Source organism: Phragmites australis, chromosome 4 (assembly GCF_958298935.1).
Source record: "Phragmites australis chromosome 4, lpPhrAust1.1, whole genome shotgun sequence".
Classification (NCBI taxonomy): Eukaryota; Viridiplantae; Streptophyta; class Magnoliopsida; order Poales; family Poaceae; genus Phragmites; species Phragmites australis.
The window spans coordinates 34,699,166-34,713,472 of NC_084924.1; the positions used below are offsets into that span (position 1 = coordinate 34,699,166).

At 45.5% G+C, this 14,307-nt stretch overlaps 2 protein-coding genes and 1 pseudogene across 2 annotated transcripts; all 3 read right to left on the bottom strand.

Moving 5' to 3' along the window:
• Position 1: 1 nt before the first annotated feature.
• LOC133914744 (glycine-rich protein 2-like) lies at positions 2–442 on the bottom strand. The gene has a single exon (XM_062357774.1). The coding sequence runs from the start codon at positions 440–442 to the stop codon at positions 2–4; it is 441 nt and encodes a 146-aa protein (XP_062213758.1).
• A 3,047-nt stretch (positions 443–3,489) lies between these two features.
• LOC133916210 (guanylate kinase 2, chloroplastic/mitochondrial-like) lies at positions 3,490–7,227 on the bottom strand (annotated as a pseudogene).
• A 480-nt stretch (positions 7,228–7,707) lies between these two features.
• On the bottom strand, positions 7,708–12,785 carry LOC133916211 (probable inactive receptor kinase At5g10020). Its single transcript, XM_062359782.1, has 3 exons — positions 11,077–12,785; positions 8,650–10,281; positions 7,708–8,561 (listed from the first exon to the last, which is right to left on the bottom strand). Exons 1-3 carry the CDS (start codon positions 11,990–11,992, stop codon positions 7,972–7,974), a joined length of 3,138 nt encoding a protein of 1,045 aa, XP_062215766.1. The 5' UTR covers positions 11,993–12,785; the 3' UTR covers positions 7,708–7,971.
• Positions 12,786–14,307: the final 1,522 nt, after the last annotated feature.

Sequence of the window (14,307 nt, forward strand, 5' to 3'; positions counted from 1 at the left end):
TCTACATCCTCCCCTCCACCTCCCCTCCTCCCCACCCCGACGGCGCAGCCTCAGACCTCCCACCTTGTTGCCACCCCTTATCGCCAGCTTTCTCGCCCCGGTCGTCGTGCCCTCCTGTCCACCTCCCCACCTCGGCCTCCCCATCATGGGCCGTCGCCCCTCCCTGCGCCTCGACCTCCCTGGCCTCTTGTCTGCCTTCCCTCCCCGCCTTGCCCCGGCCTCCCTGCCTGGCCCCGTCTCCACGGCCTCCCCGCACTGGCGTCGCCCCGCCCCTGGCCACCGCCGCCGCCTCACGCCGCCCGCACCCTGGTCTCCACCCCACGTCGGTGTCGCCCCGCCCTGTGCCACCATCATCAGCGTCGTGCCACCTCACGCCCCCGTCCCCATCGGCTTCCCAAGATCTAGATCTTAGTGCTCGACGGGCACCCGAAACTCGACTCATAGCTTGCCCCTCTAGTGTCATACATCAAGGTACATTCCTCTATTGGCTCATTTTGTATCCATTGAGAGAAGTTCCTAATAAATGATCCTGACATCCTTACTATTTGGGGAGTATCTATTGGAATGGGTCTAAGAGCAATCGGCTCATCTCCAATGTTTATTACCTTAGCTGACTGCTTCATTGTTACTTTGTCTAGTTTTGGCCACAGTGCGTTGAACTTTCTCTACTGGTTTTGGCTGCACAATTTCTTGAAAAGATTCATGAAGTGCTTATTTTTGAATTGTTTGTAAAAGTTTGCACACATATGCCTCATGCGCCACCTGCTCTTCAAATCAGGGCACTTTGTTGTTACACACTATCAAACACTGTCGTATTGCATATCCAACAAATCCTGCAATAACCCTACATGTCTATCATGATCAAACATACATCAGGCTGGTCCAGAATAATAGCATGCTTCACCTTCTCAAGGAACTAATATCAGCTATCTCCATTCTCTCTCTTTAAAGGCAAACTCCAGTGATATGACTTGGTTGTTTACGTCTACCCCAATTGCAGACAGTATCTGTCCTTTATACTTCCCAGCAATGAACATTCCGTCCAAGCAAATGATGGATTGACAGTGCCTAAATGCCTTGATGGTTGTCGCAACACGCTGCAATACTCGCATTCCAGACACTTCACTCGAGGATAATGCTTGATGTCAAAGTAACTTCTAAGGTTTCTCGCACATATTATGGCTAGTTAACATTGTAAGTTGTCATAAGATGCTTCGTATGACCCAAACCTCATCTCAATAGCTTTCTGTTTCGCCCTCCATGCCTTGACATAGCTTATTGTGTACTGGAACCTTTTCTCAATAGTACAGATTATTGATCATGACTCATACTTTAGGTTGTTCATAATCTCTCAGTACATAACATTAGCAACAAAAGCGGATGATAAGTTCTGGTGAGAGAACTCTATTTTCTCAATATGACAGTTATGCTCCCTAACTATTGAGCACTTCCAGTGGTCAACCCACTTCCGCCATAAACAATCAGGCACCAAACACTTGACATCGTACTCCCTTTTGCTTGACTTCAAAGCCTTGAACTGCCTCCGAAGAGACAACGATAAGTATTTTGCTGCATCAATAATAATCTCCTTATCAGGGTACATAGTACCCTGGGACACCTCGTTCTCATGGTGTCTGATGACCCTTACTGACAATTAGCTTTGAAAAATCTTGATTCCTTTACCATGCAGGAACATGAGCACTTTCCTCCTCATCGGCAATGGCTTCCTCGAGCTTCTGATCCTCCCTCTCCATCTCTTCAATTATGCTAGAGATGTGTTCCCCCTCATCAGCTACACCCCTCGGTTGCATCTTTTGCACATCCCAACATCCTGCTCGTCTCCCACATTTGTCGAGTTTGTTTTATCCACCACTACCTGACTTGTTCCTACTACTGCTTCTCCAATGTTTATATCTATTTGATCCTTCCGGTATGCCTCTGCTAGTAGCACAAGAGGAAGACCATATTCACACGATATATCTACGTACTGCCTCCAAGTAGCTATCACATTAATCGGGACGAGCTCCCTGAAGTACCCTAAATAGAACTGCTTAGCACGGCTCTTAGCTTAAGCTCATGGTGCTGGGGATCCAGTTGAAAATGATGTATTAGTCACTTGCACACGCCCACTATGGTCCTCTCATTGGCTCTACTAAGTCTCTTGACGATATGCTGAAATCTCGAGAGATTTACACCGCTAGGACCATAACCAATTTGACCTTCACCACAATATATATAAAACTATAGTTTATTGGACATACCTGGAAACATCTGAAAATATATCCAACGTTAATACCAGAACCCTATACTTCTGATTATCGAAACTCTGACAAAATTATCGAAATCGATGATCACCTAAATAATACGTTTAGTTCATTACAATCATTATTGCTACTAAGCAAACTAACCAATTTAAAGTAATTAAAATCCCTATCTACTTAATAAGGTTTCTAATTATCTATAATTATTAACAACATCACTATTTTGTAAAGTCTAGATAATCAAAACTACCGTACTCTAAATATAACTATACATCTGATAGCTATCTTACCATGTTGAAATAGATCTTTATAATATACTTAAAAAAAGAAAAACCACATTTTAATGTAGATATGGCAATATCGCTAAACCCTAGATCTAGTGATATATTAATTACTAATAAAAACAAAAAATCTAGAAAAATTTACCGAAAACCGAGATCCAAAACGTCCGCAGATAAAAAATAGTAGGGTTTCACCACGCTAACCCCCCCCCCCTCTACTCTTCTCCGCCTCTTTCTTTTTTTCTAGATTAAAATGGACATTTTAGCTAAATTTTAGCTTTCTTATAAGGCTAACGGGGGGTAGGGAAGGGGTGTCGACGCGCGGGCTAACCGCCCCTGAGAGTGTGGTAGTGCCTAACCACCTTTTTAGGAGACGGTAAGGAACGGTGACCCCAGGGGTAGAGCCTAACTGCCCTCTCAGGAGGCGGTAAGGGTGGTGTAGGTCTAACCGTTCTATAAGATGGCAGTAAGAGCCACTTTTACCACCGTAGCATGCTTATCGTCTTTTGAAAGAGGTATAGCCTTTTAAAATGACGTTAGATGTTTATTCTATAAATCTTTCCATCAAGATATATTTTTCTAAATATTTATGTTAGGAATTGTAAAAAAACTCTAGGTTGTGCGCCATCGTTGGGCTGCCACTGGTTGTGCGAGCCGGCCCGCCGTTGCGCTTTGGAGCTGATGGCCGGTCCAACCGGGATAAAATAACTCGGAGGAAGACAATAGCGTCTGATATTCGGAGGTGGCTACGCTTGAAGTTGCAAAGAATCAAGGATTTTTTAAAGGAACATTGAGCAAGAGTAGGGGGTTTAACGACATCCAATCTAGCATTAGAATGAGCAAGAGATACTCAATCTGAAAATTTCATATTTGGCACCAAACTGGCAATTATGCTATTAGAGGGGCACCCATTTCGTGTACATGACCCAGCAAAATGCTGGTCAGGATGAAAAAGAAAAGAAAATATCCATGACTTAAGATTTCATCCAGAACTAGTTTAGTACAGCCGTTCTGAGTTCTTTTGTAAGATCTAGCAACATAGAAAGAAAGAAATAACGAAAAGGTAGGATTTATATCCCTCGAAATATTAAGTACATTACCCTAGTATTTAACGTGAAAGAAAAGTATTATAAAGGAAATCCCTTCAGATAGCATGTTACATTCTTGTGACCCAGCGATCTGTTGAACTTTCTGACTACTGAAATCTGAACCAAGTCAAATTGTAATAACGAATCTCCTTCATCGCTCTTCATCACACTTGCACAGATCAAATCGCACAGATAATTTTCCTTCGAACAGAGGAATATATTAGGAATAGTTCGCGTGAGCTTTAGCTTAGGTATTGACACTGCACTTGTGAATTTTAGCCTTCTCAGCATCAATGATAGACTCCACTTGTTTAACAGCCTCCTCCAGCTTCCCTTCAGCGTTCACAACAATGTAGTCAAAATTTTGCATGCGTTTCACATCCTCCCTGGCTGTTGCAATTCTGACAAGAAGCATATCTGATGTTTCTGTTTTACGGTGGATTAGCCTTTTAACAAGTGCCTCTTCGCTCTCTGCAACTAAAAATATGAAGATTGCAGATTCACCAAGTATCTGTCTCAAAGTTGCTGCTCCTTGAATGTCCACTCTCAAGACAATGTCACAGCCTTTAGCCATGTAGTCACGAATCTGGATGCCAAAAGTAATATGTATGAGAAGTTTATGCAGATAGACCACTCCTTCAAACCTGTCTAGTATTTTACCCAAAAAACACCGAGACATAATTTCTTAGGTTCTAGTATGTAGAAAGACCATATATTCAGTCCAGTCTGGTAAATTACCCACAAACACACAAACATCAGTTCTAAGGTTCTATGAATGAATGTCAATAAATGCTTACATATTCTTTCAATCAAGTCAATATAAATGGCATGTATACATAGTACTATAGAATGCTAGAGACAGAGAAACTCAAAAGCCAGATTTTCAGAAATTCATAGAACTAAAGTAATAATCCATTAGATGTTGGTATTTTCAACCTTCAATCAAGCATCAGAGAGGAGCTCAAGCAATCAGTTTATAGAAGCAAAAAAAAAAATGACAAATTAGAACTTACGTTTGGACTAAAGCAAACATTATTCACAAAAAAAAGAGAGCCTGTAACAGTTACCAGGAAGGAGCCTGTAACAGTTACCAGGAAGGTGGCATGCCCAAGTCACGGTATGTTTTTTCTTTCAACAAATCCAACAGCAGTACAACACAACCATATCCCATACCTCAAATTGACTTGAAGTACGTAGCAAATATGGTAACTATCGCTTGCAAACCTATGCTAGTATTGTAATATTTGTGAACTACATGGTTTGAGCTACCCTTGCTTTGCAAATAAAGTGGAGTGAGCCCTGTTCTTTGCTTTTTAGGGGCTGAGCTTGGGTAAGCAAGTGAGGGAGTTTAATCTAGACAGCTCACATATCCTATGACTAACTATGCATTGTATCATCCTGATGTTACGATAAGAGACAATAAAGCTTCCATTATTGAAAAAAATGACTAACTTTGCATACATATACACCATTCGACCTCAGCCTAGCAACACACCAAATAGATAATTGAACAAGTTGAGAAGTGGTTTCGACTTCATTAGCCTCCAACACTCTGATCAAATATCATAATTTTGGAAGTTAAACTGTTGTAAATACTTGCAACTCCTTATTTATTGTGCTACGAGTTACATTTTAATTAAGTATTAGGTCAACAGTGCAACTCCTTTGTTAGAGCGCACAACAGTCTGGCCCACGGCTCGCTATACGCACAGGTCCAAGCAGAGCCACGACAAAGATCCTGAGCTAACTCAACCCAAAAAACTAGAATGGTGTATGAGGAACCCTTCACTTTTTTTAAGTCGTGCTCCCCTGTCATCAATTTCCGATGTGGAACTAAACCCAACAATCTCACCCATCACACATCAGGTGGCGCAGCCCGCAACCGTGAAGCCTAGAAGATGTTCTGGGTTTCAAACCTGAAACTCTGATACCAATTGTGAGAAAAATTGCCCACGCAACGACATTGTTCTACCGAGACACACCATGCAAGATCACAGACGACACTAGAAACACGATGTTTGTTAATAAGGTTCGGCCAGCCTACATCCCCTAGGTCTGATTTCAAGCACTCCTCCCCACAGTTGCAACACTGGCTGGCCGGGGTCCGGGTCGAACCGCTGGCACCCCCTACGAGCTTGTTGTGTTATGTCGTTGTGTCGGTTACAACATCGGTCCTCTCATATTTATGAGGAGGCTAGATTACAAGAGTCCGATTTTAACTCTACAATATACCGCTAATTACAACTTGAAGTCCCAACATAACCGGACTCCTACAATATATTTGACACATATTCAACATCTTCTTCATCTTTGTTTTGGGAAAACAGAAAAGGGAATACCCGTAGGATAGTTTCTCCACTGAATTTTTGTACTGTGTAATTCGAACTGCTATGTTTATTTGCATCACCATTGGCAAAATTTAGCTTCGCTGCTGATACAGTGATACCCTTAAGTCTTGTTCTAGATGCACAGCACGATTTTCAGCAATGACACAAGATATTCACAATCGTATTGAATAGGTATTGAATAGGTCAGTGTATTACGGCAATCGTAAATCATTAGATATTTCTTTTCCTAAATCTTAACTTATCTAGCATGGGTATGAACACCAATTTGCAGGCAAGAAACCATTCTGGTGTAAACAAATAACAACGATAGCATACCTGCTGCTTGGGGATCCCCTTGCACTCCCCATAAACAAGCGTGTACTCGAGTAACTCATCATCGTCACGAAGTCCTCCGTCAACTTCACCTGGCCGCTTCGCCCTGCTCGTGGCGGTGCCGACGAAATGGATCCCTTCCCTCTCCTCTTGCAGCCTCTGGAGAGCAACCCACACCCAGCATTGTAAAGCTAAGCACCAAAACTAAACAAACACCAACACGGCATCAAAGGTAAGGGGTGAAGATCGCAGGGTATCACCTTGACGACGGCGTCCTTGCCGACGCCGCTGGGCCCGCTGATGACGAGGATCATCGGCTGCGGCTGTGGCGCCAGCGGCTCGGAGCTGAACGCCGTGCCTAATGCCGCCTCCAGCCCCTGGAACAGCTGATCCTGCAGTGGCATGGCACAGCACACGCCTCAGGAGTCAGGACGCGCTAGCTGGAGAGAAACCCTGGAAAGCACGGCACCAGAGTGTGAACCAATACCTTTTCGGAGCCGCGGTGAGGAGGCGGGGGCGCAGGCGGCGGGGGCCGGGAGGAGTGGTGCCACCCGTCGGAGGAGGACATGAGGCGGCGGGGAGGGGGCCGGGAGGCCGGAGGGGTGGCGGGGGGCGCGCGCGGAAGAAGGGGGTCCCCTCGCGAGGGAGGGGGGTGCGGGCGAGAGCGGAGGAGAACCTTCGGCAGAGAAGCATCGAGAAGGTTCCGGAACGAGAGGAGAGGGAATTGGAGGGGAAGGTGTGGGGATTGGAATGGGAGAGGATGGCCGGTGGCGAAGGGGTTTGGGGGGTTTATGAAGGCGTGCACTCTGAGATTGACGTGTTTCAGACAAATTGATTAGTAACGTTTGTATTCATATTTTCTTAACGAATTAAATGCGAACGCAAACGATATCACTTAATTTTTCTGTTAAACTTCGTATATTTTTGTGTCTATGCTTTTTTGCTGACCCCGTGTGAAATCAACTGATCTTGAATTACATCCGGGATAAACAAACAAAAAAAAAATCGCACCAGAGATAATTAAGAAACCATTATCCATGTAGACATACGCCGGCTTATTAGCATCTTGTGGGAGATCAAGAAGAAAATTGACAGTACCTTTACCCCCACCTCGCTCTCTCTGTTGAGAGGGAATATGTTCATGCCGCAAAGTTCTCTTGACGGCATTGCTTATGTATGAAGTAGGAATCGTGCCGCATTTCTCCATGAATCAAATACCATGGAAACATCAAACATAAAGCTCTGCCTGCACATGGTGGTCAGAAATTATATTCCTGTTTTGCTTTCCAGTTCATGTCATTGAACGAGAATTCCTTTTTTAGATGATTGAATGAGAATCTTGGAACATCTAGGTGTAGATTTTTGGACATTTGGTTACTGATTATACATCTAGGTCGGAAAGTCCCAGACCAAGGGAGAACAATAAATCACCACTACAACTTTCTTTATTTTTCTTTCTGATGTCCGAAATCACAATGCACAAACTCAATTCTCACAATCATCTACTCCTAAAATTGTGGACTAACTAAATAACTTAACTATTCCAAGGAAGGGCAACCCAAACAATGAATGCTCAAGGAGACTACACACATCGCCACAAAATCCTAACAATGTTAGTATACCCTCTCCAAGTTTTCACAAGCTGATGCAAGTACGAGATGTACACTATAAAGAACTCCGGTCATGAGGAGAGGGACGAGAGGTCCTCAAACACCGTCCGTATCTCCGGCCTCTCTGAAGCAGACCGTATACACCGGATTGCGATGCGCAGCATGTCATCCAGAGCCTTTGGGGCGCCTTCTGAGCTTTCAGCTTCCACAATGTGCCTGTCATAGCACTCTGAAACACGCTCCTCCAGTGCCAACATCCTCACCCAGTCCGTCAGGTCAACCACGCCATCATTCACACAGATGATCTCACCGGCAATCTTCCCTGTCAACAGTTCAAGCAGAATTACACCAAAGGCATATACGTCGCTCTTTAGAGATGGGCATGGCTTGCTAGTGCTTGAAAACTCAGGTGGGGAATACCCGAGGGCCCCAGCATTTAGGACCTGCTCGGCCATGCCGATCGGAGTCATCAGCCTGTGAAGGCTGTAGTCAGTAACCAGAGCAGATGGAGTGGAATTCTGAATCAGGACATTCGACGACTTAATGTTGCCGTGTGGGATCACACGCTCATTGTGCAGGTAATCTATACAGCGGGCAATGTCAATCGCGATGTCCAGCCGCTGGCCCACTGATAGAGGTGGGAGATTCCGCTCTTCCAATTCTGGACAGATGAAATATGCATCAGAAAATGTCTATATTTACCGCTGAAATAATTTGATGAGAGTGAAGGAGTGAAGAAACCATCTTACCAGACAAGTAGGTAGACAGAGATGTGGCATCTACATAGTCTGATATGATGATCCTCTCATGCTCTTTGGGCCCCCAGTAGTAGCCTCGCAAGGAGATAAGATTGGGATGTTTGACACTACCAAGCTTTTTTATTTCACGAGAAAATTCCTTCTTACTCTTAGCAAAGCCCTCCTTCAGCCACTTCACTGTCAGCATGCACCCATTGTCAAGTGTAGCCTTGTAGGATGTCCCATGGCAGCTCCTACCAATTATCTCAGCAGGGGCACGAGAGAGCTCTTCAGCCGTGAACACAACTGAATTGTCAAAAAGATGTAAATCCCCAATCAGTTTGTCGGGAGAGTGCACTCTAAGGATAGAGTGATGATGCTGGGCACGCGCATCAGGAGGTGATGATGTCAAAGAAGGCATCGAAGACTTGGTGATGTCTTTAAGGGCCGAGCTACTACCGGTTGGCTCATTGAAACAAGCAGCATCAGCAGGCACATCTTGGGATTCATGTTGTCTTTCCTTGCCAGGCAATGAAATAGCTCCATACTCTGCAGTCGGCGATGATCCTAATGATACATCGTGCATTTCAGCTGTCAGAGTTTCTGCACTTCTCTGAACACTCTGGCCTTGAGTTGCAGGTTGTTTACTTTGGCCAGTACATTTTCCGCTACTCTTCCAGCTATTAATCTTCCAATGTACAAGTAAAAGCACAATGATCCCAGTAACAAATACAACAACACATACAATCAGTGCATATAGAATTCCACGCTTCATGCCGTGTCTGCCCTCAGCTGATTTGTCAGGGTCATTTGGTGATTCAGAGCGAGGAAGAACAAGTAATTCATTCCCTGGATGGAACGATGAATCTGGGAATTTCAGCAAATTGCTCGGAACAGAGCCAGACAGGTTGTTGTTGGAGACATTAAACTCAACCAGTTCATCAGGGAGGCCATCAGGTATGCTACCATTGAAATGATTGTTTGATAAGTCAATGTACAGCAAATGCTTTAGCTTGGTGATTGTTTTTGGGATTTGCCCAGTAAAGTTGTTCTGATGAAGGTTCAGCAATGTCAATGCAGTCAAATCATCAATGCCCGTAGGCAGTGAGCCGTTCAAAGAATTGTTTGAAAGATCAACAAATGAGAGGTTTGAAGTTTGCACAGGGAAAATGGACAAGTCTATAGAAGTCGAGTTCTTGGTATCATACTTTGCAAGGGGGAGAGTCCCTGCAAAACTGTTGCCTGAAAGATTTAGAAAAGTCAACTTAACTGCTGTAAACAGATTTCCAGGCAATGGTCCATGAAGCTGATTGAGACTAAGGTCAATGGCAATCAACTCCGGATAAGTTCCAAGGACAGTTGGCAGTTCTCCTGCTAGCAAGTTGTTGGAAATCCTCAATGATGTCAGCCTCAAAAACTGAGTTGTCTCATCTGGCCAAGTTCCTGTTAATCTATTTGAGCTCAGATCAATCATCTGAAGATAATTTCCCCATGTTCGGACAACCGATAAGTTCCCAGAAAGCATGTTTCTACTCAGATCAATGACTGAACAGCTTCCAAATGTGATTGGTAAAGTTCCATGAAGGTTATTGCATGACAAGTTTAGGTACTTCAAATTCATCGCTGTTACACGTCTAATTGGACCTGTATAAGGCAAAAGGGGTCAGAAAAAACTAGAGGTAATCAACATAATGTATATCATCTAGAAATGAGAAAGTCGAGAAGGTTAAAGACGTAGTACACATGTCACCGCAAAATTGCTTATGACAGTGCAAGAAATGTTTTAGGGATTTGCTTAGGTCCTCCCTTTAAATGAAAAAGTTTACAGATCCTGTAATCAAGTAATCTCCTTTTAAAACTTGAAATAAACAAATTACCACAGCTAAAACTTTGTTAATAACTTAAATTTCCCGTTGCCATTTTCCGTATCAAATTTGACTGTCAAATATTATCATCACTTCATTTCCTTTCATTGATAAGAAAAATATAAGTATAAAATGTGCGACAACTAGCACAACATGACTGTTTTAGCCCCGCGCATGGCATCTTTAAAAAGCGGGCAATTAATGACAAGAAATTAAGGAAACTATATCAGGAAATATAATGGCAACTGGCACAGCAATTAGCCAGCTAAGTAGAGTTAGAAATATTATTGACAAACTTTAGAAGAATGAAATGACAAATTTGCCCTTTATGCATTAGTTGTTCAGCAGATCTGCGCTTTTTGTGTGCTTTCAAATCTGTATACATTTTCTACAGAAACAAAAAAGGAGGGGGGAGAATAATGAAGCAAACCCCAATGTTTCAATGTCCACTTTTTTCATGTTAACATGCTGGTTTAAGCATTACAAAACGGTGTAAGGAAATCTGCATTCCTAAGAGTGAGCTGAATGCAATATTTAACATAAGCATGAGCTGAGAGCAGAAAAATTATTGGACCTGTAAGTTGGTTGCAGCTAAGATCAAGTTCAGTCAGCACCATAGAGGTCTCCCGAAAGAGTGCTTCTGGGATGGAGCCAGAAAAATTATTGTTCTGAAGGCACAGCACCTTGAGGGAAATCATAAAGTTAAACTGTGGGATATTGCCGATGAGCATATTGAAACTTGCATCAAACACCTGGAGGATATCGAACAAAGGCATCGGAGCACTCTCAAACAGTGGCCCTGATAGCACATTGTGGCTAATATTCAAGTACTGCAGCGTGCTAAACACAGATGAGTTGTCAGAGACTGATGTCAGGGACCCTGAGAATTGGTTGCAGCTCAAATCAACATGGATTGGGCTCTGCAGCTGTGCAAATATGCCGTCCAATTTGCCGGTGAAGCCATTGCCACGAAGGTCCAAGTACTTCAATTTCCTCAAGTTCTGGAAACCCAACGGCAACACGCCACCAAAACCATTGGAAGAGAGATTGAGGTATCCCAAACCAGCAAGCTTAGTCAATTCAGACGGAATTGGACCAGAGAACCTGTTGCTCGACAGATCCAGCAGCTGCAACGAAGCCATAGACCCCAGCTCAGGCGGCAAGACCCCTTCCAGTTTGTTGCCCGACAGGGACAAGTTCCGAAGCATGGGCATCCTTGCAAGCGCAGACAAGCTAGCATTCCCAACAAGCCCAATGCCGTCAAACACAATCGAAAGAATCTGGCCGCCGCTGCACTGCACGCCGTACCAATCGACGGGGCAGCCGTCAGAGTCCAGCGCGCTGGTGGGGTTCCAGGGGGTGACCTCACGGCGGGACGGGTCTTGCCGGATGCCTCTGCCGAACTCCAGCAGCGCCTCCATGTCTAAACCAGCCCCCGAGGCAGCGGCAGCCACGGCCCAGATCGAGAGGCACAAGAAGATGAGCCGCATTGCGAGATTCTTCTTTGCAGAGAGTCAATTGAAGCACTGTTCATGCAAATGAAATAAAAGAGATGTCCAACCACGGAGCTTGAGATGGAGTAGGTAGGCAGGGTTTAAGCCCCCTGGAACCGAAAGGAGATATTAAAGCTGCAGGCTTTGAGGATTTCGGCACAAAAAGGGAGCAATTAGGAAAGACGGAGCCAAGAACCGATGCGTCACGAAACGGAACTACCGCAAATGTGAGCAGGCCAAGCTGGAATTCGTCATCCAAGCAAGCAATGACGCTGTGCTAGCTGTCTCATCCAAGCAAGGGAGGATTACTACTAACCGACACGAAACACGAGGAAGAACCGGTCCCCGCCTGGACGGATCTCCGCCCGACTGGACCGACAGAGGAGCGGCGGCCGGCGGGTGGAGGATCTGGCAGAGAGGAGGAACCGGCGAGGTTGCGCTCGGCGGCGATGCTTGGAGCCTCCCCTGTGTCCGTGGTGGAGCGGGTGCGCTTAAAGGCGGTACAACGCAATATGGCCTGCTCGGTTTGGGGCACGAAGAGGAGACGCGGCAATGGCGTGTGCAGAGAGTGGGTGAGTGATGGAGTAGTGGGACTAGCACCAAGAGGACCACGCTGCTGGTACTGCCCGAGTCCGAGCGGAATGCAGAAAAAGGAAGAGGGGGGAAGGGAGAAGGACAGAAGGTGAAGGAGCAGCTGGAAAGGCTGCTGTAGCCGCATTCCTTTTACACATGATTCGAGGCGTTTCCTGGCACTGTCAACCAAAAAGTGTGACCGTGCAAAAAAGGATTGGAATTCCGAATTCCCTTTGTGATGCCAAAAGGTCAAAACTAAAACCGAGTGTGGCTTTACTTCGCGGTCAGTGGAACCAGCTGAGCCTCCAACAATTTTTTCTATAAAGGAGGGAGAGAAAAAGAGAAAAAAGAGAGGTAAAAAGAAGAAGGGAAAGAAGAGGAAAAAAAATAGATAAGTCCATCTAATTCCTGTACCTCTGCCACCGCTAGTAGCAGTAACAGAGGAAAAAATAATACTACTACAAGGACACGTACCTTTTTTACACGAGTGTACTCTTATCCGAGGCAACAGTGGCAACCACTAACCCTCCTTTTCCGATTACTAGTAAGTAGTTCATTGCCTCTTCATCGTGCTGGGTCCTATGATTTGAAGTGAACTGTTAAGCACATGAAGAGTAGTAAGCACCACTACTCATTTAGACATGATTTGAGATGAGGAGATCGGCGTCAATCGCTAATGCCCCCCTTTGCGCCCCCGAACATGCGCTGGCCGGGGTGGAGGAGCGCACGGAGAGGAAAGCTAAGCATGCAGCAAGCAGGCGTGGTCTCGTCGGTCCTGCACTGTCCTTGCCTCCTTGGTGCCCTGCCCTGCCCCCGGCTAGTAATTGATGCAGCACTACTCTCTCCCGTTGCTAACTCATGTATCAATCGTGACTACCTGTGAAATTGCTCATTTGCGGCCGCTTGCTTGCTACTGCATCCAGTCACCAGTGACGGCGGAACTGCAGGCCGGCCGTGAACCTGAACCTGAGTGAGATCGTCGAACAAGACGAACCCCCGCCATCAGCTCGTGACTGGCGCCGGGCAAACACACGCCGGACACGCAGGCCAGTTTGTGCTCGGAAGCTCAATCAACCTGAGTCGATGATTGTTTCGTGGGTGAATAAGCCAAGCCGGCCTTTAAAACAGCACGAGACACGCGTCAAGCCAAGCCAAGATGATTCGATCAATCGGACAAATTGAGTATTAGTGGAGTATATTCTGAGTACTGCGCTTAGATCTCGCCTCCTTTCTTTAGAGAAACACGGTGGTCACACGTGACAGAACAAAAGCTTTTTTTCTCCAAGAAAAATATAAGAAAAAACTCACCTTTCTCTCCTATAATAATAATATAATTCACCAGTCCTTTTCTTTTCCCAGATCACTCGGAGCCACGACAAGAGCAAAATGAGGTCCTTCCGGACGGAAAGCTACAAAACGACACCGGTCGAAAGCCCCATTGTCCGCTTCTCCGTGCGCGGTAGCACCCGGACGCGCCTTGTTCGCTTCTGGTCAGTGGCGATGGCGGCATGGCGCTGCCTGCTGATCCATGGCTTTGTTTCCTTGCGCTGTGTCGACGCCGACGCGCGCAGGGCAGGGGCCGCTGCGACTGTCGCCCCAGTCGCATCCGAGGCCGTGGTAAGTTCCGAGCGGGGACACAGCCACACAGGGGGTTGTCATCATTAGCGTGTGTGGCACTTCTCCATCATACGCAGGCTAGTGGGTGCAATCAGGGCCGTCACTGATCAAACAAATGATTA

Bases quoted from the DNA above. Each gene is read 5' to 3' on its own strand.
- LOC133914744 (XM_062357774.1), bottom strand. From the start codon at position 442: ATGAGTCGAGTTTCGGGTGCCCGTCGAGCACTAAGATCTAGATCTTGG.
- LOC133916211 (XM_062359782.1), bottom strand. From the start codon at position 11,992: ATGCGGCTCATCTTCTTGTGCCTCTCGATCTGGGCCGTGGCTGCCGCT. The intron at 10,282-11,076 runs GTCCAATAATTT...TGCCTTATACAG, and splicing joins TAGCTGCAACCAACTTACAG to GTCCAATTAGACGTGTAACA. The intron at 8,562-8,649 runs GTAAGATGGTTT...TCATCTGTCCAG, and splicing joins TCTGTCTACCTACTTGTCTG to AATTGGAAGAGCGGAATCTC.